This window comes from Ammospiza nelsoni, chromosome 2 (genome assembly GCF_027579445.1).
Source record: "Ammospiza nelsoni isolate bAmmNel1 chromosome 2, bAmmNel1.pri, whole genome shotgun sequence".
NCBI classification, from domain to species: domain Eukaryota; kingdom Metazoa; phylum Chordata; class Aves; order Passeriformes; family Passerellidae; genus Ammospiza; species Ammospiza nelsoni.
The window spans coordinates 116,573,541-116,597,551 of NC_080634.1; the positions used below are offsets into that span (position 1 = coordinate 116,573,541).

General features: G+C 40.9%; 1 protein-coding gene across 2 annotated transcripts in view; it reads left to right on the forward strand.

Annotated features, from left to right (window-relative positions):
- Positions 1–24,011, forward strand: part of DSCAM (DS cell adhesion molecule) — a 404,264-nt gene that overhangs the window by 370,762 nt on the left and 9,491 nt on the right. Inside the window, exons 29-31 of one of the 2 annotated variants that reach the window (XM_059493997.1) lie at positions 2,098–2,247; positions 6,660–6,857; positions 11,004–11,314. In XM_059493997.1, coding sequence (XP_059349980.1) covers positions 2,098–2,247; positions 6,660–6,857; positions 11,004–11,314 — 659 coding nt within the window. The remainder of the gene's footprint in view (positions 1–2,097; positions 2,248–6,659; positions 6,858–11,003; positions 11,315–24,011) is intronic. The other variant, XM_059493996.1, reaches the window with a different exon arrangement.

Consider the following 24,011-nt stretch of genomic DNA (forward strand, 5'->3'; position numbering starts at 1 on the left):
GCACCTCCTGGTTTGAAAAGGAGACCTACAGACTTTCTAAAATCATTATTTGAGCTTCCCAAAGCCTGCCCTTTGTGCCAGGCTTCATCCCAAAGACAGCTTTAACTTTTGAGTGGCAGCTGCTGAGCAGGGGGGGTTCCAGTGGAAATTCTCTGAGAGCCTGAACTGCAGCAACGCCATCAGGGCCCTGCTGAGAGGCAGCTTCCACCCAGAATAAGCAGGGATTTTGGCAGGGTTTGACAGAGTTTGCTGCCAAGAGGCTTTATTCCCAACCTGAATAAGAGCTCATCTTTTGCCAGAGATAGAGTGATTTGATTCCTAATGTTATTCTATTTATAGCCTTCTTTGGGTAAAAAATGTGTGTTCTGTTATTGTGCAGAACTGTTCACCCTAATGGTGTCTTGTCAAGTTAAAAAAAAATAAAAATCCAAAACAAAAACCAGGAATGCTTAAAAGAAGTGGATCAACCTCTGCTGACTAGTAAATGCCCAGAAATCTTGCTGCTGCCAGTTCCTTAGAACACATTACAAAACTATATAGCACAGCCCAGCAGGAAATCCTTGAGGCTTTTCTTGCAATCCTGAATGGATAAAAAAGACTGTAAAGAATGCAAAGGAAAGTCTGATAGCACACCAAATAGTTGTTCTGCAAGCACAAAGGCAGTGAAAGATTTATTGCTATTAAACCATCCATGATCAAGTGGACCAAATTCTTCCTTGGAGCAAAAAAATATGATACAGAGATCACAACTGGAAAAAAAAAATTCAAAAGGAAGCAAATGCTGTATAGCACTGCAATGATCAAGGTCTGTGTAGAAATTTGGTGAATATATCCTACCCCACAGGGAAGAAATAGAAGCAGAACCACACAGCAGGAAAGGTTAGTGCTCACCTTTTCCTTCCTTCCCAAGGTCAGGCTTAACCTCACACCTTTATTTGAAGCTGCATAAAAAACCAGTCCTGGGTCAGGGTCATCCCTGTCTCTGCAGAAAAAGGGGAGAGAGGGTTGGTTAGCAACACCCCCTAACAACCTCCTTTTGGGATAATAGGGGTAGTTACACTGAGGACATTGCTAATCATGCTGATAAAAAGAAATAAAGGGAATATGTTGCTGAAAACATCAACAACATATGAGGTTGAAATATGAGCTTGAAAAGCTCATCTGAGCTCTTTGAAAGTGAAGGGGAAGAGGGCAGTGTTCAAAGGATGGCCATGAAGGAATTGGGACCACAAATGATGACACAAAAATCAGCTCTTTGTGAGGATGTTTGTCTGCCCCAGCTGCACATCTCTAAGGTGAAAAATTAAAGTTATTCTTTAGTTTTATATGTGATTTGAGTTTAAACCCAGAGTCTCCCTCCCTTCAAAGCCCCCTGGGCCCTGCAGAGAGCAGGGAGCTGTCCTTCAACTCCATGAAGATGTGACAATGCCAGACACTCAGGGTCAGCAATTGTGGTGTTTGTGAGGGTCCCCAGGATGAGGTGAGAGATAAGAATCTGACTCCATGTTCTTAGAATGCTGATATATTATATTATATTATATTATATTATATTATATTATATTATATTATATTATATTATATTATATTATATTATATTATATTATATTATATTATATTATATTATATTATATTATATTATTTCATATCATATTATTTCATATCATATTTTTATATTATATTCATTTTATTGCTATACTAAAACTATACTAAAGAAAGAGAAAGGATACATCAGAAAGTTTTACAAGAATGAATAATAACTTGTGACTGACTCAGAGGGTCCAACACAGCTGGCTGTGATTGGTCATTAAGTTAAAACAATTCACATGGAAACAATCAAAAATGCACCTGATGGTAAATGATCTCCAGACCACATTCCAAAGCAATAAGACAATTATTGTTTTCATTCTTTTCTGAGGCTTCTCAGCTTCCCAGGAGAAGAAATCCTGGTGAGGGGATTTTTCAGAAACTGTGACAGTGACAGGGAGCTGCTCTGCCCGCGGTGTCCCTGGGCTGTGGACGCCTGGGGACTCTGCAAAGCTCTGATGGAGTCAAACCCAACATTCTGTGCTCATTCTCTGATCATTTCCCCACTTACAGATGACAGATCCACGGTCCTGCTCACTGATGCTGACTTTGGAGAGACGTCCAAGCAGAAGTCCCTGACTGTCACCCACACTGTCCATTACCAGTCGGTGTCACAAGCCACAGGGCCCCTGGTGGATGTCTCTGATGCCCGGCCAGGAACAAGTAAGCACACCAGTAAATAGATTTTTGAGAAACCTGTAACAAAATAAATGCTCTGCTCCTGTATTTGCATCCTCATCTTTCTGTCTGAGTGGAGAGAAATCTTTTTAGGTCAGCAGAGGACATTTTTTAGACTATTGCACTTAGTGATTCAATATGGGGGAAATTGCATATGCATCTGAAATGGAGGTGTAATTTGAAATAATTCATACCTGGCCTTCATTAAAGCAAATGCATGCTAGATTTTAATTTCCAGAATTTATTGGGTAAATTACCTTAATGGCTTTTAGTGTGTAATGCACTTTTTTTTTTCCTCTGTGATCAATCTTTATTTTATTTCAAAAGCAACTTTCCTCTTACTTCTCTATCAGGCTAAAAAAAAGGCAATTCTCATTATTACTTTTTCTGAAAAAGTTGTATTTCTGGCTTTAGTTATTATGGTAAATTACTTTTCCCAGATATATTCATGCCAAGTTGTTCTCCTAGTGATTAAAATACTATCATAAATTAATATACCGATGCAATTCATTTTTCTCATTCCTCTCATGAATATGTTCCATATCTATGTAAATGGGTAAAAAAAATACTAAGTTGAATGATTAGGTATGAGTTAGAAATTTTGCCAAAATGTAGTTCACTGCAGTGTTCAGTTTCTGAAATCTCTTAGATTATTTCTATCCCCTGATTGTTTCAGAATTTACTTGTTGAGTTTAGTGAACTTGCTAGAATGCAGATAATTTGAAAAATCCATTTCCACCACAATCTTTTAAACAAGAGGTGTTCTAGTCCTGGCCTTGCTGCTCTTTTAGCCCTTTCATATTTTTTCAGGTCATTCCTTGAGGATTAGATTTTCTAATAAGGAAAGAGGCATCACCCCAAAACCCCGTTCCTGTGTCATAACTCAGAATTTTATAGCACCTTCCTCTCTAATGCCTCTTTTTGTGCAGTTCTGGGCTTGATTCCTCTGCAGCCAGGGTGAGAATTCCTTCAAATTAAATGTGGATTTAACTCATGTGTAAGAATATGATCTGTGTCCAGCCCTACTAGGAAATAAAAATCCACCAGCACTTTTATTAAGCAGTGCAGATCTGATTGCAGCAGTGCACAGGGCTGGGTCAAAGCCTTCCAGGTAATGTTCTCTGGATTTAAGGAACTAATCCAGCTTTGCTGCAGGCTGGGTGATGGGATTTTGTCCAGAGCCACCACTTGTGCTGTGAAGAGGAGAGCAGAGCCCAGCTGGGTGGCTCAGAGGTTCTGGACCCTCCTGTCTGAGCCCACTCACGTTCACTGAGTGACAAATATTCCTTTACAGCATATTTGAAGTTTTTCTCTTGTCCTTATTTATTGATTTATGGAAGAGTTGCTCTGTGAACCTTTGCCTTGCTGAGCTCAGCTCTGTCCAGGTGTGTTTGTGGGCAGAGCTGGCATAACCAGGGCACCAGCTGTGTGTCCATCCCACTGCCAGCTCTGGGATTGCTGTGCCTGTGCTGCACAGCTCAGTCCTGCTCATCAGGACATGGACTGAGCTCCTGTGGGCTGCCAGAGGCTCTCCCAGCTCATTCCTATTGCTGACAGGATCCTCCCAAGTCACAGGATCAGAGGTTGAGGTCCAGAGTGACATCTGGGCACTGATCAGTCCAGCCCCTCTGCTGAAAGCAGGGTCAGCAAGGGCTGGACACAGATCCAGGAACAGCCCCAGATGACTTCTGAATGTCCCCAGGGATGGGAACTCCACCTCCTGTGTGGGCAGCCTGTGCCAGGGCTCAGTCTCCCTCACATTAAAGTCTTTCCTGCTGTTCAGGATGAAGCTCCCAGGTTTCTCCTTGTGGCCATTGCCCTTGGTCTTCCCACGGGGCACCACTGACAGAAACTTGGCTCTTGTACTCTCTTGTCCTCTTGCCCCTCAGGTATTTCCATACATTGATGGCATTCCCCCAAACGTTCTCTTTTCCAGAGCAGGCAGCCCCAGCACTGTTCCAGGAGCTGTTCTCACCAGCACTCTCCTGTTCTCCATGTTCTCTATCACCAGCTGGGGGCTGTGTGCAAATTACAAACAGGATGAGACTGCTAGGAATGCATCTTGAGCCATCAGCATCAGTCTCATTACATGGTTTTGACAATGGGAAGATGCCATCAGCTCACATCTCAGGCAGCAGACTTAGGACTTAATGTTACAACTCACTTTAAAAGTTTTTTGACCAATCACACAAAGCAAAGGCACATTGACAGTAGTTCCATCCAACCACTATAAGTACCTTTGGTTAAACAATGCTTGCTTATTTCAAATACAACACCTGCTTGTAAGCCTTAAAACACAATGCACAGAGCTCCATTATTAAGCTTCAAACTTCCTAATATCTCAGTAGATATACATTTCTGAAGCTCAGGGAGTTATTCTAGACAAGTGTTAATACACAGACCATTGTTCTATTTGTCCTTGCTTTTCTACTTCTTACATAATTTTTCTGCTGACCAATCTCATGGCTACTGCTTAGCTCTAATCCCAGTTCTGCTGTCTCTGAGGCCTGCCTTTTGCAGCTTTCCAAAGCCCTCTGATTTTATGGATTCCCACATTCTCCTTTGAATGAGGCTCACTCCTGGCCTCACCACAGCCACGTGCCACATTCCCAAGTGTGGGTTTGTGCCACACTGAGCATGGATTGGGATGTTGTCCATGTGAGGCAGCTGTGTGCTGCACTACCAGGAGGATCAATTATCAGTGGCTCCAGGTTCTACTTTTTCCACTGCTGTAGGGGAAAAGAAAAGGAGAAGGATCAGACCATTGTTTGTAAATAAATGCCTTGTTTCTTTGAAGCAGCAGAATACAAATTCTCACTGGGAATGCTTAGGCAGAACCCGTGCTCAGAGTCATTATCTGGGTATTGCTTTTTCTTTCCATTTCTTCTGCTAAAGTCTCTTACCTCAAAGAGTGACAACTTCAACATTTGAATGTCAAAGAACATTTTGAATAGATTTGAATTTTTCATTTCTAACACCCTTTCTATTGTTAGTGACATCCTTTCAGAAGCTTTGAAGAGAAATCCTTCAGTGCTGATGTAGTCATTCTCTATTTGCCACATAATGATTTTTCTCTTGCCCTTGCTTTGTTAGACTCACTTTCAGGGCAGAACTCATTTATTAATAAGTTCAAGGAGGTCAATTTTGGCACATAGTTTGCTTTTACAGTCTTGGTCACTATATTATCTCTAAGTTAATTTTAAAAGTACAACATTGCTGACCTTAAACCAGTAGCAGATGATTTTTTAAGTTTGAGAAATTATATTAATTTACTAATTGTTCCAAAGTAGTCAAATCTTTATGTACCTGTTCCCAGTGAAACTCTGATGGCACTATTAGAGCTTATGGTTTATGTCTTGGCCACTTGTTAAAATAGGAAATCTGTAGCTGATCAATACTGTTATATAGAACAGTGTGTCCAGAAGAGGGAATTATAGCCCCACATTTCTGAGCACATCTATTTCAAAACTGACAGCAGGTGCAGAGTGTTTCTGTGGGCACATCTATGATGATAATTTGCACTTCACTTGAGGTGTGGTGTGAAATCCCTGACCAGATCTACTTGCCTTGTGCTCTTTCAGTTCTCAGAGTGGTTTTGGTGCTGGAGAACTGCTTGTCTTGGAGTAAAGGGATAATGAATGTGTCAATGGAAGAATGATGGTGCCTTCAGCTCTTCAGTTCCACCCTTGATAAAATGTAGTTTTAGTTCTAGAAAAGCATCAGCAGTTTGGTAATGATCAGCATTAACACTTCATCTTTTTTTCAAAAAGAATGTCTTGAGTTTGGGTTTTGTTAACAAAGATGATTTCAGTGGCCGTCTCCTTCTGGAAGGGAAAGTGAAGGGCCAGGCACTGATCTTTCTGCTGACCAGGAACAGGACACAAGGAAGGGAAAGTATAGGTTGGAAATCAGGAAAAAAAATTTCACTTAAAGAATAATAAAGTACTGGAATGCTCTTTCCAGGGTGGTGGTAGAATCACCATCACCATCTCTGGATGTGTTTAAAAAAGACTGGACATGGCACTTGGTGCTATAATCTGGTTGAGGTGTTAGGGCATAGCTTGGACTCAATGATCTTAGATGTCTCTTCCAACCTCATTATTCTGTGATTCTGTGAAACGTTTGGAGCTGTGTCAGGGAAGGATTGAGTTGGATTTTAGGAGAAGGTAGATTTTCTTCACCCAGAGGTGTTGGATGAATGGGCATGGCCCTGAGGCTGCCAGAGCTCCTGGAGTGTTTGGATGCTGTTCCAGGAACACCCAGGGTGGGATTGTTTGGGGTCTGTGCAGGGCCAGGGCTTGGACTGGGTGATCCCTGTGGGTCCCTTGCAGCTCAGGACATTCTGTGATTGTGACAGGGCTGGTTTCCTACCCACCCCTCTCTGCCATCCCCCACAGATCCCACCACAAGGAGGAGTGCCAAGACCGGCCCCACCGCGCGCAACCGCTACGCCAGCCAGTGGACCCTCAACAGACCCCACCCCACCATCTCAGCCCACACCCTCACCACGGACTGGAGGCTGCCCACGCCCAGGCCAGCAGGGTCCGTGGACAAGGAAAGTGACAGCTACAGCGTCAGCCCCTCGCAGGACACAGGTACGGACAGGGCAGGGACACACGGACTGCAGCTGCTCAATCCCATTGCTGACAGGATCCCAGCAGCTGCTGGCATTCCCATTGCTGACAGGATCCCAGCAGCTGCTGCTCAATCCCATTGCTGACAGGATCCCACAGCTGCTCATTCCCATTGCTGACAGGATCCCAGCAGCTGCTCCTTCCCATTGCTGACAGCATCCCACAGCTGCTCATTCCCATTGCTGACAGCATCCCAGCAGCTGCTCAATCCCACTGCTGACAGGATCCCACAGCTGCTGCTCATTCCCATTGCTGACAGGATCCCAGCAGCTGCTGCTCATTCCCATTGCTGACAGGATCCCAGCAGCTCCTCAATCCCATGGCTGACAGGATCCCACAGCTGCTCATTCCCATTGCTGACAGGATCCCACAGCTGCTCATTCCCATTGCTGACAGGATCCCACAGCTCCTGGCATTCCCATTGCTGACAGGATCACACAGCTGCTCATTCCCATTGCTGACAGGATCCCACAGCTGCTCCTTCCCATTGCTGACAGGATCACACAGCTGCTGCTCATTCCCATTGCTGACAGGATCCCACAGCTGCTCATTCCCATTGCTGACAGAATCCTCCCAAGTCACAGGATCAAAAGTTGAGGTCCAGAGGGACATCTGGGCACCGATCAGTCCAAACCCTCTGCCTAAAGCAGGGTCAGCAAGGGCTGCTGGCTCAGGAACATCCCCAGATGGATTCTGAATGTCCCCAAGGGTGGGAGCTCCACCTCCTGGGTGGGCAGCCTGTGCCACCTGTTCTGTTCCTGGGTGTGCCTTGTTTGGAGCTCAGGTGTTGTTGTTCTTCCTTTCCCAGGATGGATTTTTCCGTAGGTTATTTATGAGGGGTGCCAAAAATGCTTGTAGTGATAATGACAACAAATATTGTGCCTCTGGTTCGCCATTCCACACACATCCTTTAGAAGACATTCTTCCTTTGAAAGACAAGGTGGTAAATTTTCCTGTAGCTTCCTTCTTCTAGAATCAAAAAGCAAAAGTAGGAGAATTTTACTAGGAATGGACAATATTAGTCAACAAGAATATCCTTGAGTCAAATTTGAATGATTTTAGGATCTGAACAACCTTCAGGTTAGTATTTTTTATTTTTCCATTCATGTAATATGTTCATTCTCAATAGGAAAGAGAAGAGGAAATAAAAAAGGGAAAAGTCTGGAATTAGAGTCCAAGTAAAAATCCATTCATTGCACTGAATTCTGTAGCAGCTGGCCAGGATTTCCCTGAGAAACAGCATGGGGTTTATTCCTCTGGAAGACAAATGGGGAGACACTGAACACATATTTTGCCTGCAGCCCTCATGTCTTCTTGATGCCTTCACATCATAAATGCAACTGGAAAAAAAAAGCTTTCTCCACTGTCTTATGCTGAAAAAACAACAAAAAAGGCAAATAAATTATTAAATTATTAAGTAGAAGAACCATCATGAAGTAAATCTAATAAAGGTTAAAAAAGAATAAAAGTAAAATATTTCTCAAAGGGAACTCTGACCAAAGTGAAGCTAGGCTTGCTCTGGCTTCCTCAGAAGAAATTGCCAACTGTCTCTCCTGATTTTAGGAGAAGGGTGTTCATGATGTGTTAGAGCTACAAAGCAGTGGATGTGAGTGGCTTTTCACCATAAAAACCAATATGACTGATTTGTTTTCTGTATAAGAACAAGTATCTGACTTCACTCATATTTAGTGATTTACAGCCTTTCTCAATATTTCATAATTCACCCTCTTAAACCCCCATGTTTTCTCCATGGGGTTATGGCAGTCACTGGATTCCTCCAGTCAGCTGACAACCTTCAGGTAGAATCATCATAAATTTTTAAGGTTATTAAATATACAAATCTAAATATAAATAGAAAATCTCCTCTCAGAAACCCTTTCTGTAGACACTCCAGATTGCAGGTGCATTTGGATGTGTTCCAACCTGTTGTCACCCAAGGATATTTTCCAATATGTGTGGCAAAGGGTGTAGAAATTAAATTTACTGTGTGGTTTAGTAGATAAACTACATCCAATTATGTAAACAGACTTTATAATCTATATTTTAACAAGCTTCTTTTCTACTCCGTGTCTACCTTTGAGCTCACGGTGATTTATGTGAGGGATAGCAAGCTTTAGATCAAGGAAGCTTTTCTTGTGCCAGAAAGCAGCTCTATTACACCACTTGGTTTCTGGGAAAAGAGTAGAGTCCATTTAATTTAAGTGCTTCAGAAGTTTAAAACTTTCAAATAAAGATATGTAGCCAAATTATGTGTTCAAGAATCAATTGAGCTAATGTGCACATTTGATCACTTCTCCAATCTGGAGTTCTGATTTCAGGAGCTGGTTGATGCAGTTGATATTTGGCAGAATTTAGCACTTATCAAAACAATTCCAGGCTTACAAAGCAGCAGCTTTTTAGCTTAGGAGAAATGCCTGGCAGCATTTCATAGCTGTGACTGAGTTCTGATGTTCTAACTAGAGGCCATTAGAAATTTCCTGATCAATCTGTATTCATGAAGTCCAGGAAGTTTCATAAAGTTCACCCTGGGCTTGGATATATCAAATCTAAAGTAGGTGTGAGGCAGATTGGTTCTGGAATATTCTCCCTCTTGGCATGGGAGATGGGAAGCTGCAGGTCCTGAGCTTCAATGGCCCAAGCTGTGACCTTTGCGTGACCACGATATTCACACACACTACTCATGGCACTGGTCAGCTGCTGCCTCCTGGGAGTTTCCAGTTGACCAGAAATGTGGGGAGACATCACTGAGGTCTGCTGTACAAATCAAATGTGAAAAACAGAGTGATGTTTCCCGTGGGTGGAAAGAAAAAAAAAGAAATAAAAAGCAAAAAGAAAGAAAAATCAAATGAAACCCTGTTAAGTTCTGGTCAGCTCCAAATCTTAAGCAAGTTAGAGCAGAAGTAGTTGTCATTTTAAATAATGGATGGTCGTGTTTAAAAGTGGCAGGAGTATCATTCTTTGTGCACAATGAAAACTGATGCAGGGGTGCAGGCACACAATAAAAAAGATAAAGATTTGCAATAATGACACGCTCGCCTCTGGCTACTGCAGGAGGTCCATTTTTATGAATTAGCTATTACACTGTGCCTGTTTATTGAACATTACCAACAATGTCTGAAATTGCACAGATCTTGTGATGAAACATGACTTCTGCCCAAGGAACTTTTTAAAGTCCTTTGCCCTTCCAGCCCACTGGATAGAAACACTGCAGGTGCAAAGCCCAGCAATTCTGTCCCTGCAGAAATGAGCCCTGCATTTCCAGAGTGCTTTTTAATGGATCAGTAGCCATTTACATCTTCAATAACTGTGTTGTTTAAGAAATATTGATATTCTCAGGAACTCATCAGCAGAAAAGAACAGCTTGTATGTCATAATAACCTGTGTGTCAAATATGAATTCCCTCATTAGCTTCAGCAGCACTGAAAAAAGGCAACTGGATGACTGCAGGCTGTAGTTGCCAAATATTGCTTTCTGAAGACCTTTGTTCTGAATGAAATGAGTTTGTGTTTTATCTGGTGTCTAGAGAGATAATATCTGAGAGCTACTGCCTTCCTTTTTGACCTTTGTTCTCAGCACTTTCTAAAAAAAAGAAAATTATATATATATATATATATATATATATATATATGTATGATGGAAACAGGACAAAAAGACTTTCCTTTCTCATCTGTACATAGCCCCAGTGAAATATTTCTGAGATGCATTAAAAAGATAGTGTAAAAAAGCTGTTTCTTATTTTGCAAAATCTGGTTTGTGGGTTTGAAACCTTTTGAAGGCATTTCAGGGTTAGATAAATGGGGTTTTTTTGTTGAAAAAGTAATATTTTTCATGTAGTAAAGGTTATTTTTCATAAAAGAAACATGAATTTAATGCTAAGGCACCTAATGCTGCTCACAGGATAAGGCTTCACTTTAGATTATCTGTAATTGTCGAGTTCCTGACTAAAGTAACACTTGTGCAGGCATTTGAAGCAGATTCATTTAAATCACCTTGATAATTTCAAGTGCTCTCTGCTTTACTCTGAAATATCACGCTCGTGGCTTCCCACCTAAAACCAGATGTGTGCAGATGTTTTCTCTCTCCCATTTTCCCCTTCCTGCCGCTCAGACCGGGCGAGGAGCAGCATGGTCTCCACAGAAAGTGCCTCCTCCACCTACGAAGAGCTGGCCAGGGCCTACGAGCACGCCAAGATGGAAGAGCAGCTGAGGCACGCCAAGTTCACAATCACGGAGTGCTTCATATCAGACACGTCCTCGGAGCAGCTCACGGCAGGGACCAACGACTACACGGACAGCCTGACGTCCAGCACGCCGTCCGAGTCGGGCATCTGCAGGTTCACTGCCTCCCCCCCCAAGCCTCAGGACGGAGGGAGGGTGATGAACATGGCAGTTCCCAAGGCACATCGCCCAGGTGAGGCAGCAGGGACAATGTTTGGGGCACCCCAGGGAGGGTTTGACACCATGGCCAGGCTGGGGAGAGGGTGGATCACAACGTCTCCTGATAGTCACAGATGTAGCTGGGGTGTTGTATTTGCAGGGGTTCCAGGAATGATGCATCTGACTCCATCTTCTCAGAGGCTAATTTATTGCTTTATTATACTATATTATATTAAAGAATACTATACTGAAGAATACAGAAAAGATACTGAATGCTAAAAAGATAATAACAAAAACTCGTGACTCTCTCCAGAGTCTCAACACAGCTTGGTACTGGTTGGCCATTGAGTCAAAACAACTCACACCAGAATCCAATCAGAAGGCTAATTTATTACTTTATAATACTATATTATATTATACTATATTAAAGAATACTATCCTATACTAAAGAATTAGGAAAGGATACTTACAGAAGGCTAAAAAGATAATAATGAAAACTTGTGACTCTTTCCAAAGTCCCGACACAGCTTGGCCCCAGTTGGCCAATGAGTCAAAAAACTCCTACCAGAATCCAATCAGAAGGCTAATTTATTACTTTATTATACTATATTATATTAAAGAATGCTATACTATACTAAAGAATACAGAAAACATACTTGCTGAATGCTAAAAAGATAATAATCAAAACTCGTGACTCTTTCCAGAGTCTCGACACAGCTTGGTACTGGTCAGCCATTGAGTCAAAACAACTCACACCAGAATCCAATCAGAAGGCTAATTTAGTACTTTATGATACTCTATTATATTAAAGAATGCTATACTAAACTAAAGAATACAGAAAAGATACTTACAGAATGCTAAAAAGATAATAATCAAAACTCGTTACTCTTTCCAGAGTCCTGGCACTGGTTGGCCAAAGAGTCAGAACAACTCACACCAGAATCCAATCCAAAGGCTAATTTATTACTTTATTATACTATTTTGTATTAAAGAATACTATTCTATACTAAAGAATACAGAAAACATACTGAATGCTAAAAAGATAATAATGAAAACTTGTGACTCTTTCCAGAGTCCTGACAGAGCTTGGCCCCTATTGGCCAATGAGTGAAAACAACTCACACCAGAATCCAATGAAACAATCACCTGTGGGTAAACAATCTCCAAACACATTCCACATGAGCACAACACAGGAGAAGCAAATGAGACAAGAATTGTTTTCCTTTTCTCTGAGACATTTCAGCTTCCCAGGAGAAAAATCCTGGGCGAAGGGATTTTTTCAGAGAATGTGAATGCCACACAGGGGATTGTCCTGATGTCTTTTTGGGCTACCTAAAAGCAGAGGTCAGACAAAATTAAGGGAGTAAAAAGCAGTTATATTTATTGATAGGCCTTCAGGTACATTTTGGGCAGATGAAGCCTCCCCCCAGGGGCTACTCCCATAATGGATGATGGGTCGGGGGTTTTCACACTTTTATAAGTTTGATCCATTTTAATATTGGGGAGTTAATCTTCCAATTACAGCTTCAGGTAATGGAGTTATTTACCCCAAGTTTTCTCCCCCCCACCTCACTTTTGTCTAAATTTCTTGGAGCTCAAGACAGTGAGGTGTCCTTGATTCCCCAGTCTGGAGAGGAATTGTTTTATCTGACCAAACTGGGAAAGCAGCAGCTAACAATGTGTATGGAGTTTAGAGTTATACACTGAAGAACTGCAGGACTACAAATACATGAAAAATAGAAAAGCTAAAATCCTAATCCCAGCTAATGGAACATGTGAGCCTATTCTCCCACATACAGAAAACGTGGGAATTCAGGAGCAGGAAGAGGCTGGCTGAGCCATCAAATCCACTCCTCACACTTGCAGCCATCAGGCCATTGACCCTCCTGGGATAAATAAGACCATATGTGGGTGCATCTGCCCATCTCCAGCTCCAACCAGCCTGGAATAAACCCCCTCTCACTGTGCTGCTTCGTGCTTGGGAGCCAAAGCTGGCTCTCATTAACTGCTGATAAAGACAGATTGCAGGAGATGAGCCTGTCCCTTCTGCCTTGTGGCTTGTCAGACTTGTAACAAGCCTGGAGCTGTTCCACTCCTCTCTTTGACATCACCTAATATCAAACTTGGGACATCTAAATCAGGAGGGAACAAAATAAAGGAGAAAATTAAGGCTTCAGCTCCTTGCTGCCTGAAGGTATGTTGAAATGTATTTACAAGGGTTAAGCCATAGTGTGCACCAGCCAGACTGCTTCTGAGTTTGTTATCAAAGCCTCAAGAATTCATCAAAGCTACTGAAAAATTGTACTAAATTATAATACATAAATAAATTGTATGAAATTAAAAATATAATAAAATTAAATAATATAAAAATAATAAAATATAATAAAATTATAAAATATAATTAAAATTATAATAAATAAATTTTACTAAATTTAAAAAGAAGAGACTAAGCAACCAAATATCAAGACCACAAAAACTGAATAACAAAAAACTATAAAACAGCTAAACTATAACCAATCATATACTCCAAAAAATGCAAACAAAAACCAAATAAACAATAAAAAACCCAATAAAAATGTACACTTAATAATTTATAAAATCTATAAATATATATAATATAGACAATAAACAACTTCTACTTAATTGTATAATCAGTTATACAGAAATCCTAAATTTTCCACAAAGGTACTTGAGGCTCAGTCACATTTTCATATCACAAACACGGTGTTTCTGCTGATACCTTAATTCCCACCAGCACAGGCAAGTTATTTGTGATACTCTGAGATCAAGCAGGTTATAAAATCTCAGAAGATTTGTCAGTCTTTGTTACAGGATACAGGATGTGACACAGCAGAGTAGGATTCAAATGGGAAAAAGGCATAATTCTATTTGTTTGCTTTCTGAAAACATGATTTATTTTATTTTCTTTTGTATTACTTAATTTTATTTTGTTTTATTTTATTTTATTTTTTATTATTTTATTTTATTTTACAATTTTGCCAGTGTGAGTGCTGCTACTCAGATCCACATAAAGTAATCAGAGGTGCTGATCTATGTGAAAAAGAGTAATGAACAATCTCTGGAGGGTCTTTTGTTCAATATTCACCATAACAAGCAGTGGTTGTGAGGACAGAGGAGTGGAAGGAAGGATCAGCAAGGGTCATTCAAAAGCAGGAACACTGAAAAGAAAGCATCAAGGGTTGGGCTGGAGAAAGCTAAAAGAAAAATGTGGGAAGAAAAAGCCCAAGCAGAAGAGAGACAGTTATAATACTCCAGGCAGGAAATTAGTGTGTCACACAGATAGATAAGAGGGAAAATAAGTAAGAAATAAAGTAGTGGGAGAAATTGCTGATTTCTGCGTAGTCACAGGGTAGAACCACAAACCCAGGAGCTGTAGAAATAGATAAAGATAGGAATAATTTTCATTTCTAGCTCCAAAGGAGTAAGATAAATATTTGTCCCTGCTCTGCTAAAGGGAAGCATCTGCATTCACAGCTAAGTCAAAACTGAACTCTTTCCTTCCAAGCAGTCAACAGATATTTTTTATCATTTCTTTAACAAATATCTTGCTATCTTTCCTTTCATGTTCCAAGTGCATATTTAATTTTGCATATTTAGTATTTGGAAATATTCTAATGTATTCCATATAAATCTGATTTCCTTGAGGGCAGATAAACCCAAAATTTGGTCCCTGTGCTTGAGTAAAAAAATCTTCCAGGAACAGCCTTAGGGCCCCTCCAGTGATTTACAGACTTGTACTCATGTTTAGCTCTGTTATTTTTAATGGCTTTATTTTTTTTCCTTATTTTTCTTGATTAGCTTTAGCTTTCGTTTGCAGCAAAGAAATTAAATATATTATAAAATTAATAATTAGCTTCATTACCTTGAAAGAATAATTGAATGTTCCAGTGGGGGAATTTGAATGTTGGCCCATAAATATTGAATAATGCATTATTAAAGGTCATTTTATGAAGGGTTTTAAACAAAACATATGGATAGAAAGAACTTTCAGCAGTAGCAGACAGAACAATATTTTAATTTTCAAGTCAGTGAGGAAACATTTACTGGGAATCTTTCTTCTTTTACCCACCACTTCAGAAATTTGCCAGAGGTAATTTGTAATTCAAATACAATTAATCAAAGTCATTCTCCATTTAAGGACGTGGTGAATAAATAAAAAACTTCAGGTGTTTGGTTTCAGTAGACAAGAACATTTGAGATAAATCACTGTGCTGCTTCAGCATACTTTCATTCTTCCTCTAAGTAAATCTTTTCTTTCAAGAGAACTTTCACCTGTTTTCATGGTGCTTTGCTTTTCTTCTCAGCCAATTCAACTTTCCTGGGAAAATGTCACTTCCAATCCCTTCTGCCTCTTCTACCTAATTTCTGTCCTCCCTTTTCAAACTGCTGCCTGTTGCATCTTATGGGTGCAGTAAAGTTTTGAGGGTTTGCAATAAGTACTGTTTGTTTTTCAAAATAATTCCCAGCAATTACAAGACAGCCTGAAGAAAGACTGTGAGAAAAAAACCTAATTTTGATAAATGGGGCATTTGGAAATGAATCCACTCAATGGCAAAGCTGAAAATTAATTCTCAGAAGGTAACTCTCAGGAGTTTGCTGGTGAATTCCTGGGATGGAGATGAGGCTCAGAGGTTCCTGCATCCTCCTTTTTGTCCTTCTCTTAGACAGGAGTGGCATTTGCTTTTCTCCAGTCTTGAGGCACTTCTGCCAATCCCATGGTCACTCACAGGCTATTGACAGGGACCTCAATGGCATCTGCCAGTCCCCTCAGCCCTTGTGGGCACATCCCATCAAAGTCCCTGCATTTACACATACCCAGCTTGCTTAAGCACTCCCTGACCTGATCCGTGCCCACCAGGGCTGAGTCTCTTGCCCCAGACTGTTCCACTGATCTCCTGGACCTGGGATTCCTGAAGGCTGCTCTGGCCAGGGAACATTGAGGCCAGCAAAGCATTCAGGGTCTCAGCCTCTTCCATGTCCTGTGTCACCAGGTTCCACTCAGCAGTGGGGCCACAGGTTCCCTGGCCTTCCTGTTGTCACCATAAACTTGCAGAAGACCCTTTCCTTTTCTCCTTTCCTTTCCTTTCCTTTCCTTTTCTCCTTTCCTTTCCTTTCCTTTCCTTTCCTTTCCTTTCCTTTCCTTTCCTTTCCTTTCCTTTCCTTTCCTTCCTTTCCTTTCCTTTCCTTTCCTTTCCTTTCCTTTCCTTTCCTTTCCTTTCCTTTCCTTTCCTTTCCTTTCCTTTCCTTTCCTTTCCTTTCCTTTCCTTTCCTTTCCTTTCCTTTCCTTTCCTTTCCTTCCCTTCCCTTCCCTTCCCTTCCCTTCCCTTCCCTTCCCTTCCCTTCCCTTCCCTTCCCTTCCCTTCCCTTCCCTTCCCTTCCCTTCCCTTCCCTTCCCTTCCCTTCCCTTCCCTCTCCCTTCCCTTCCCTTCCCTTCCCTTCCTCCCTTCCCTTCCCTTCCCTTCCCTTCCCTTCCCTTCCCTTCCCTTCCTCTTTCCTTTTCCTTCCTCTTTCCTTTCCCTTCCTTTCCTTTCCTAGAAATTTCCTTTCCTTGAAATTTCCTTTCTTTTCCTTGGAATTTCCTTGAAATTTCCTTCCCTTTCCCCTTTCCCCTTTCCCATCTTTGACATCCCTGAAGAGATTCAACTTCAGCTGGGCTTGAGCTTTCCTAACCCCATTTCTGAATGTCTGGACAATGTCTCTGTATCCCCCTCTGGTTATTCTTTCCTGCTTCACCCTCTTGGGAACTCCCTCTGTGTGTCTGAGTTTTGCCAGGAGCTTTTTCTTCATCCATAGAGGTCTCCCAGAATTTTTTCCTGAGTTTCTGCTCACTGAGCCTGGAGAAGGTGATCCTTGAACATCGACCAGCTCTCTTAGACAGGAGGACACTTCAGCTGATGGTACAAGCAGCTGTAGGTGTTTTCTGCATCATTGTCCTCACACCAGGCCAAAACTTTGAAGTACATGGAAAACATTTTTTAAGCAGTCTTTAATTTAAAAAAATATATATTCAGGAGTTTATCTGAGTTTTCAAAAGGAAATTGAACATGGAAGTAAGTATTTTTAAATTAATTCTAACTTACATTTGGTGTTTTGAAAGCAATGTCCCACACATCCTTGTGTTCTAATCTTCACAACACCCCAAGCATATTTTTGGAAAAAGATAAAAAAGATCAGATTAGAAGATTTCCCAGTGCAGCTGTGGCTGCCCCTGGATCCCTGGCAGTGCCCAAGGCCAGGTTGGACATTGGGACAGTGGAAGGTGTCCCTGGCATGGCAGGGTGGCACTGGATGGGCTTTAGGTCCCTTCCAACCAAACCATCCCATGATTCTGTGATTATTTGTAGTTCATTGCCTCATCATGAACTTAAAAGACAGAATTGAAGCAGTAAAAGCAGCACAGCAAGATTTTAAAGCTCTGGGATAAATCCCACCCTTTACAAAAGTGGCTCCTCTCAGCTCCTGTGCAGTGTTAAAATCCTTCATGCTGTAAAAATGTGGCAACACAGTGTTTTCATTGCTTCTTTCTCAGCATCAAAACTCCCAGAAATTTGGGGTTTGGATTTTTGTTCTCCTCCCCACATCTGTCATTAAGTACCAGTTTGGTTTGTAAGATCAGATCCTCAAGGAATCATTTAAGCAGAGCAAAACTGAGGCAGTTTTTCATATAAATATCATAAATTTCAACAATTGTAAACCCAAGTTTACCTGTAAGGTTGACAAATGAGTCAGTCCCTCATCCTCCAAGAAAGGGACAGAAATTGGAAAGAAATGCACTCTCTTCCTACCTCCACTGTGCCATCAAAGAGCCTGTAATGTAGAAAAATGGAAGATAATTGTAGAGATTCAAGAGTTTTATAATAATGTTCCTTTTTTTCTGTTTTAAGAATAATACTCGCAAATTGAGTTATCATAACAATTATTCTTCACTGCAATAAACATTGCTGAGCAGTTTATTAAAAATAGATTCCCATTATTATAATTTTAAATCTCAGTAATAGCCTCAGCCAAGAAGCCTGTTGGGTTTTTTCTTCTCTTTACTCCCAAATTATTGTGCTGGAGGAAAGAACCACTATTAACTGGGAAATATTTTGATATTTTTGCATCCCAAGTACTATTTATGTCTGGGGTTCTTTTGTGGACAGACCACTTACCTTGTATCCCTGGCAATGGAGTTCATGCTTGGAAGGAATAACATCACACAAGGGCTTGAATGGGAAATATCTAGAAAATTTTCATTTCTTCAATTTGCAGAAACTTCCTTTCCCACAGGGGTGCTGCAAAATGAGACCCCCAATTACATTTTTCTCTTTTACTAATCAGCAGTAAAAAGAAGCTTTGATTATATTTGACATTGCCTTTAAGGGCAATGTGTGACTTGCACAGGAATTTCTCTACCTGATGTCACAAAACAAGTTCAGGGTCATTTTTGACCATCCCACCTCCTCAAAAGTGGGGAGTGATCACATGAAGGACTGAAGCATCCCAAATATGATCCCAGAGAAGAAATGTCTCTCAGGGGGGTGTATCAGACTAGTAGATTTGGAAATCCATTTAAAGCATCCCCAGATTTTATATCTCAGAACTTCCTCCATAAACTTTCAGCTGGTGAAAGGAACCAGTTTGGAAAGAAGCCTGCTCGTGAGTGGGGACAAATGGCATTTTTGGAGAGGCAACCCTGGAAAAAATATTTTTAGGGACTGATTTTACAGCTATGAAGATATCAGGGACACTCCACTCTCCATAGGAAACCTGGCTTGCTTTCCTAGGATTTTCCTCCTGCTGTCCTTGTGTTCTTGGCTGGTGGGCAAGAACATTTCTCTCCTCTCCCTTTTCCATCCCTTCTCCATGGCCCCCATGTCCCAGAGGAGATTTGGCCAGCTGAAATTGCCTTTTAACATCAGCCCAAGGCCAGGCTCTCAACCAAGCCCTCACCATCCAGATTTGGGCACTTTTGGGTTTTTACAGCTGGGCATCTCAGTCCAGCAGCCCAAAGACTAACCCTTAAACCTACTGCATATTAACTAGGAAAAAACACTGATTTAACTCTCCAGCTTTGCTGAATGATCAGGTTCTCTCTGTTTTTCAAATACCTTAATTAGCATTTTTGACCCAATTTAGAAGTTTCTCGCTGTTTTGGCTAATCCTGATGATTGAACAGCAAAGCCTTACCATGTAGACAAGCCTTGAGCTAAAGAATGTGAGTACTTTATTAAGAGATTTACAAGGGTCCCTTAAATGCAGTCTGGATATCACTGCAGTGCCTAAATGTTGTTTTAAACACCCAACTCGAGAAACAAATCTTCTTTTCCAGAATTCAGTCACTGCAGCTAAAAATAAGCTGCTTAGCATAATGAGAAAAATAAGAATCAGGCAGCAGGGGAAGGCACAGTATTTTTCCAGTGTCAGCCCCAAGATGTGAACTCTTTTTCTGTGAGTTCTGGGGTGAAGGAGCTCTTTCCCTGTGACACAGGGATTGGAGTCCATTTAGGAACTGGATTTTTGTTGGAAAGCTGCTGACAGAGCTCCACTGGTTGTGTCTGAATTCAACACAAATTTGGCCACAGGGGATTCAGCAAAGCCTGGGACTCTTGGCAGCTCACCTTTAGCCTCCTTTCCCCATGCCCACTGTATATCCTGACTAAAAACGGGGAATAATTCCATTAATTCCATGGTTTCCAGATCCAAAACTGAATTTCTTGAAGATGCAGAGGAATCTGTGTATCTTTGTGTTGTTGTTCAGAAATCACAAAGCAAAACACACAAAACAAAAGGCTGAGATATGGGTTGTTTTCTGTTCTGGTTTTATATTTGCACTGTCTGGTTTGAAATACAGAATATATATGAAATATATCTATCTATATATATATATATATACAAATACACACATATATTATATACACACATTTATGAAAAATATATATCTATATGTATACACATATATATATACACACATATATGAAATATATATATAAGAAATATATATGAAAAATATATATAATAATGAAATATTTGAAATAGAATGTATATGAAAAAATAAGAATATATATACACACACTGTGTATGAAGTGTATACAGACAGAGAAATCCCATCCCGACTCTACAAGTGGTAGACCAAGATCCAGTTTAGAGAGAAGTACATAAGGAGACAAATCAAAATAAGCAGGTGGAAAAACAGAAGGAGAGGCAGAGAGTGGGGAAAATAAACCTTTCTTGCCTACACTTTTAACAGTAGTAAATACTCTTAGCATGACTGTTAATTGTACATATGTATATGTTGAAATTACTCCTCTAGATGAGCATCTCTAATGTTTCCATATGAAATCCTTCTGTGCATGGAACACCTTCTCTTTATTTTCTGCTGCACTGTTGGAAAAGCAGGAGCTCATCACAAAGAGAGAGACTCTGCATTTGCTGCTTATCCTGGAAATGGCACATCAGTGATGAGAGGAAATTGCCTTTATCTTGTCTCAGCTTTTATTTCTGTGGATTATCAGGAGCTTTTTCTCCTTCAGCTGAGAAAAGCTGAATGTTCTGCAGGGATGAAAACCATTTAATTCTGCATTTAATTTGATGTGACTACATACTTGATATCATTGGCTTTGGTTTTTGTTCTGGTGGATTTGCAGACAGGAAGGCTCACACTGCAAGTTTTTTAACCATGCCAGTACAATAAAAATGAACTTAAACAGGTCAGATCAGAAGCTGAAATAAATATTCTGAGATCAGAAAGGAAAACAAAATCAGTATGAATCTTGAGTTTAAACAGGACAGCTGTTCAGTTACAAGGTTTCTGTGCAATTGTGATGTGGATGTCTCATTTTAGGTTACTACAGGAGATGTCTTGCAACATAAATTCAAGTCATTGGTGGCACTGGAACAGGTTTTCCAAAAAAGCTGAGGCTGCCTCATCCCTGAGATGTGTTCAGAGCCAGGCTGGACTGGGCTTGGAACAACCTGGGAGAGTGGAAGGATTTGAAACTAAATGATCTTTAACATCCAACCTCAAACCCTTCTGTGAGTCTGTGATTAAAGTAATGTAAATTATTTTACCAATTTTCACCTCTGAATCAGTGATAGTGGTGTTAGGAAGGGATATTTTATTTAGAGGAGAGAAACAAGTGGGTACCAATTCCTCAAAGACACTGTGAGGAGTGTGTAGCAGCAAAATCACCTTTTCCTGTTGTGCCTAATTCATTCTTTATTTTGATTTCAAAATTAACACCAACTTTGGAAAAAAAAACAGCATCCCAAACTCTTCAGGATACTCAGGGGGTTCAGGTTCAGGATACTCTTGGGGGGTTTTTTTCTATTATTTCTAGACTAAAATTCGCACATTAAGAATGTGCAAATTCCCTCCCCCAGGAATGCCCATTTTCTGTCTTTTGATTGGTAAAACTTAACAAAATATATATTATTAAAAGTGAGGGGTTTTTTTAAATTAATTTTGGTTTTCTAAGTGGGTTATTTGCTTTGTGATATATATATATATATTTGTGAGATATATATACATATATATATATAAGCTGCAGCTATTAGACTACCCATGTTGTCTGTAGCTTTAGACACATTTGATTGAGCTGTAGTTACTGAAGAGTTTTATGCCTTAAGCAAGGATACATTTATCAGTGAATTTTCAGCTATCTTCGTGTTCTTACAGTCATAACTTGAATATTAAAATTGTTAAAACTACCAGCAAAATTTCCAAGTCAAACCAAAGATGCTGTGTCCACTTCAATTAACACAACAAATATTTTAGAGCACTTCTGTTAAGTGTCCTAACTTGAACCTCACTTCTATAAAATTAGATTTTTAATTTTGAAAATGCCAATAATTTCACCTTCGCAGTGTTGGGGCATAGTGTGTGTGATTTTTGCTGTCAGGCAGCTCAAGGCTGGGTTTCCATCCAGACAAGAACAGATCCAGCCCTGCTTTAAGGTCCTTACAGACATTTACATTTAATTTACATGATTTAATTAAGTCAGGCTCTGTTATTCCCCCTGTGCCAAGAGGACCTGAGTGCAATCTGAGCCCTACAGGAGAGCTGGCACTACCACACCTGAAAATGGAAACCAAACCTTACCTGCAAGAAAGGTCATCTTGTGTTCTTCTTGGAAATTAAAGCAGGAAATCATATCACTGGAGAAAAAAACTTTAGCTTTAACAGTCCTAATCTGATTGTAATTATGGCCTGTGCCATCCATGGAAGAGCTTTATGTGCTGTCCTTAAAGCACAGCTCTGCAGGTGGATTTCAGCATGGAAAAATTCAGCATCCCCAATTTAAATGTGAGAGCTGTGAGAGCCCCAGGTTCCAGGGCATTAATTAACAAAAATTGAGTGCTGCACCTCGTCAGCAGCACCCAGGGGAGTCAGACCAATGGACCTGGGGAGAGTGAGTCACAGAAATTCCTGCAGAACTCCCCCTAACTCAGCAGGGAGCAGGGCAGGGCTGGTGTTGGTTTCCTGCTGTAGCCTGACCTGCCCAGCTCTATGGGCAGCACTTTTGCTCTCCTGTTGCTGTGGCATGGTCAGGTTCATCCCTGAATTCACAGGGATAAACCTGAATTGCTGCTGTCAGTGTTGGAATCCTGCTGGTGCTCCCTCCCTGTCCATCTCGGAGCCTGATGTTGGAAAATCCCAGCTCTACAGAGACAGAGCAACTGAGAAGCAATTTAAAAGATTTTATTCCATTATCAGTCCTCATAGAAAGGTGAGACACAAAAGATGTAAAACTCAGCACCATTCTATCAGAAGCCACCCTATTTCCTGGTTACAATACCCTATAAATGTATTTCAGCCTATTAGCTTTTGGCCACACAATGCTGCTAATACTTCTAACACCTATTATTTTGAAAATGCCAAATAATTTCACCTTCACAGTGTTGGGACACAGTGTGTGTGACTTTTGCTGTCAGCCAGCCCAAGGTAACCAGCAGCAGGGGTTTACATCCAGACAAGAACAGATCCAGCCCTGCTTTCAGGTCCTTTTATTAAGACCTTATAAATAATATTTTCACCTATTATTTTACACCATGTGGTCTTGCTACAATGCATCTTTCACAGTTCTAATCTCAAAAATATCTGGTCTTTTTGCAAGGCCATAGTTTGAAACTTGTTTCTAGTTAATCTCTTTCTCAACCATGTCATCTCTATTCCATGGCCTTCCTTATCAGCACACCTTATCTCAGAGTTTGCATACAGATGTACAAGACTGTGAGGCTTTCAGTCAGGTTTGGCAGTCCTTTACAATCCATTTCTGACACCTGCAGAGGTCAACAGAGCAGCTCCTGCTGGTTCCAGTGAGCCCTGAAAGCTCTCACCTGTGCAGCAGCCTCTGCGCTGACTCCGGGCTCCCAACCCATCCCAGGAATATTCTGTTTCCATGGAGCCACCATTGATTCAACCCCCAGCTGAAATGATGCATAATTGAGCAGCTTCTGTTCACTGCAGCAAATGAGTTTTAAAAGTCCAGCCTTGCTAAGCAGGGGCACCTCACTGAGGTTTCCAGCACAGTTTTCCAAGTTTTCCCAGCCACTGGGCAGGAGGTGCTGTCTCAGAACATCCTTAAAAATGCACGAGGCCGCTTGCGTGACAAGGCACTGACAGGAAGGGAAGGGAGCGCTCCTGGCCTCACCTTTCCTGTCACCATTTCATTATTTATTGACAGATTTGGCCTGCCTTTAGCCCTGGGGTGGGTATTGATTTACACAGTGAGGCCCC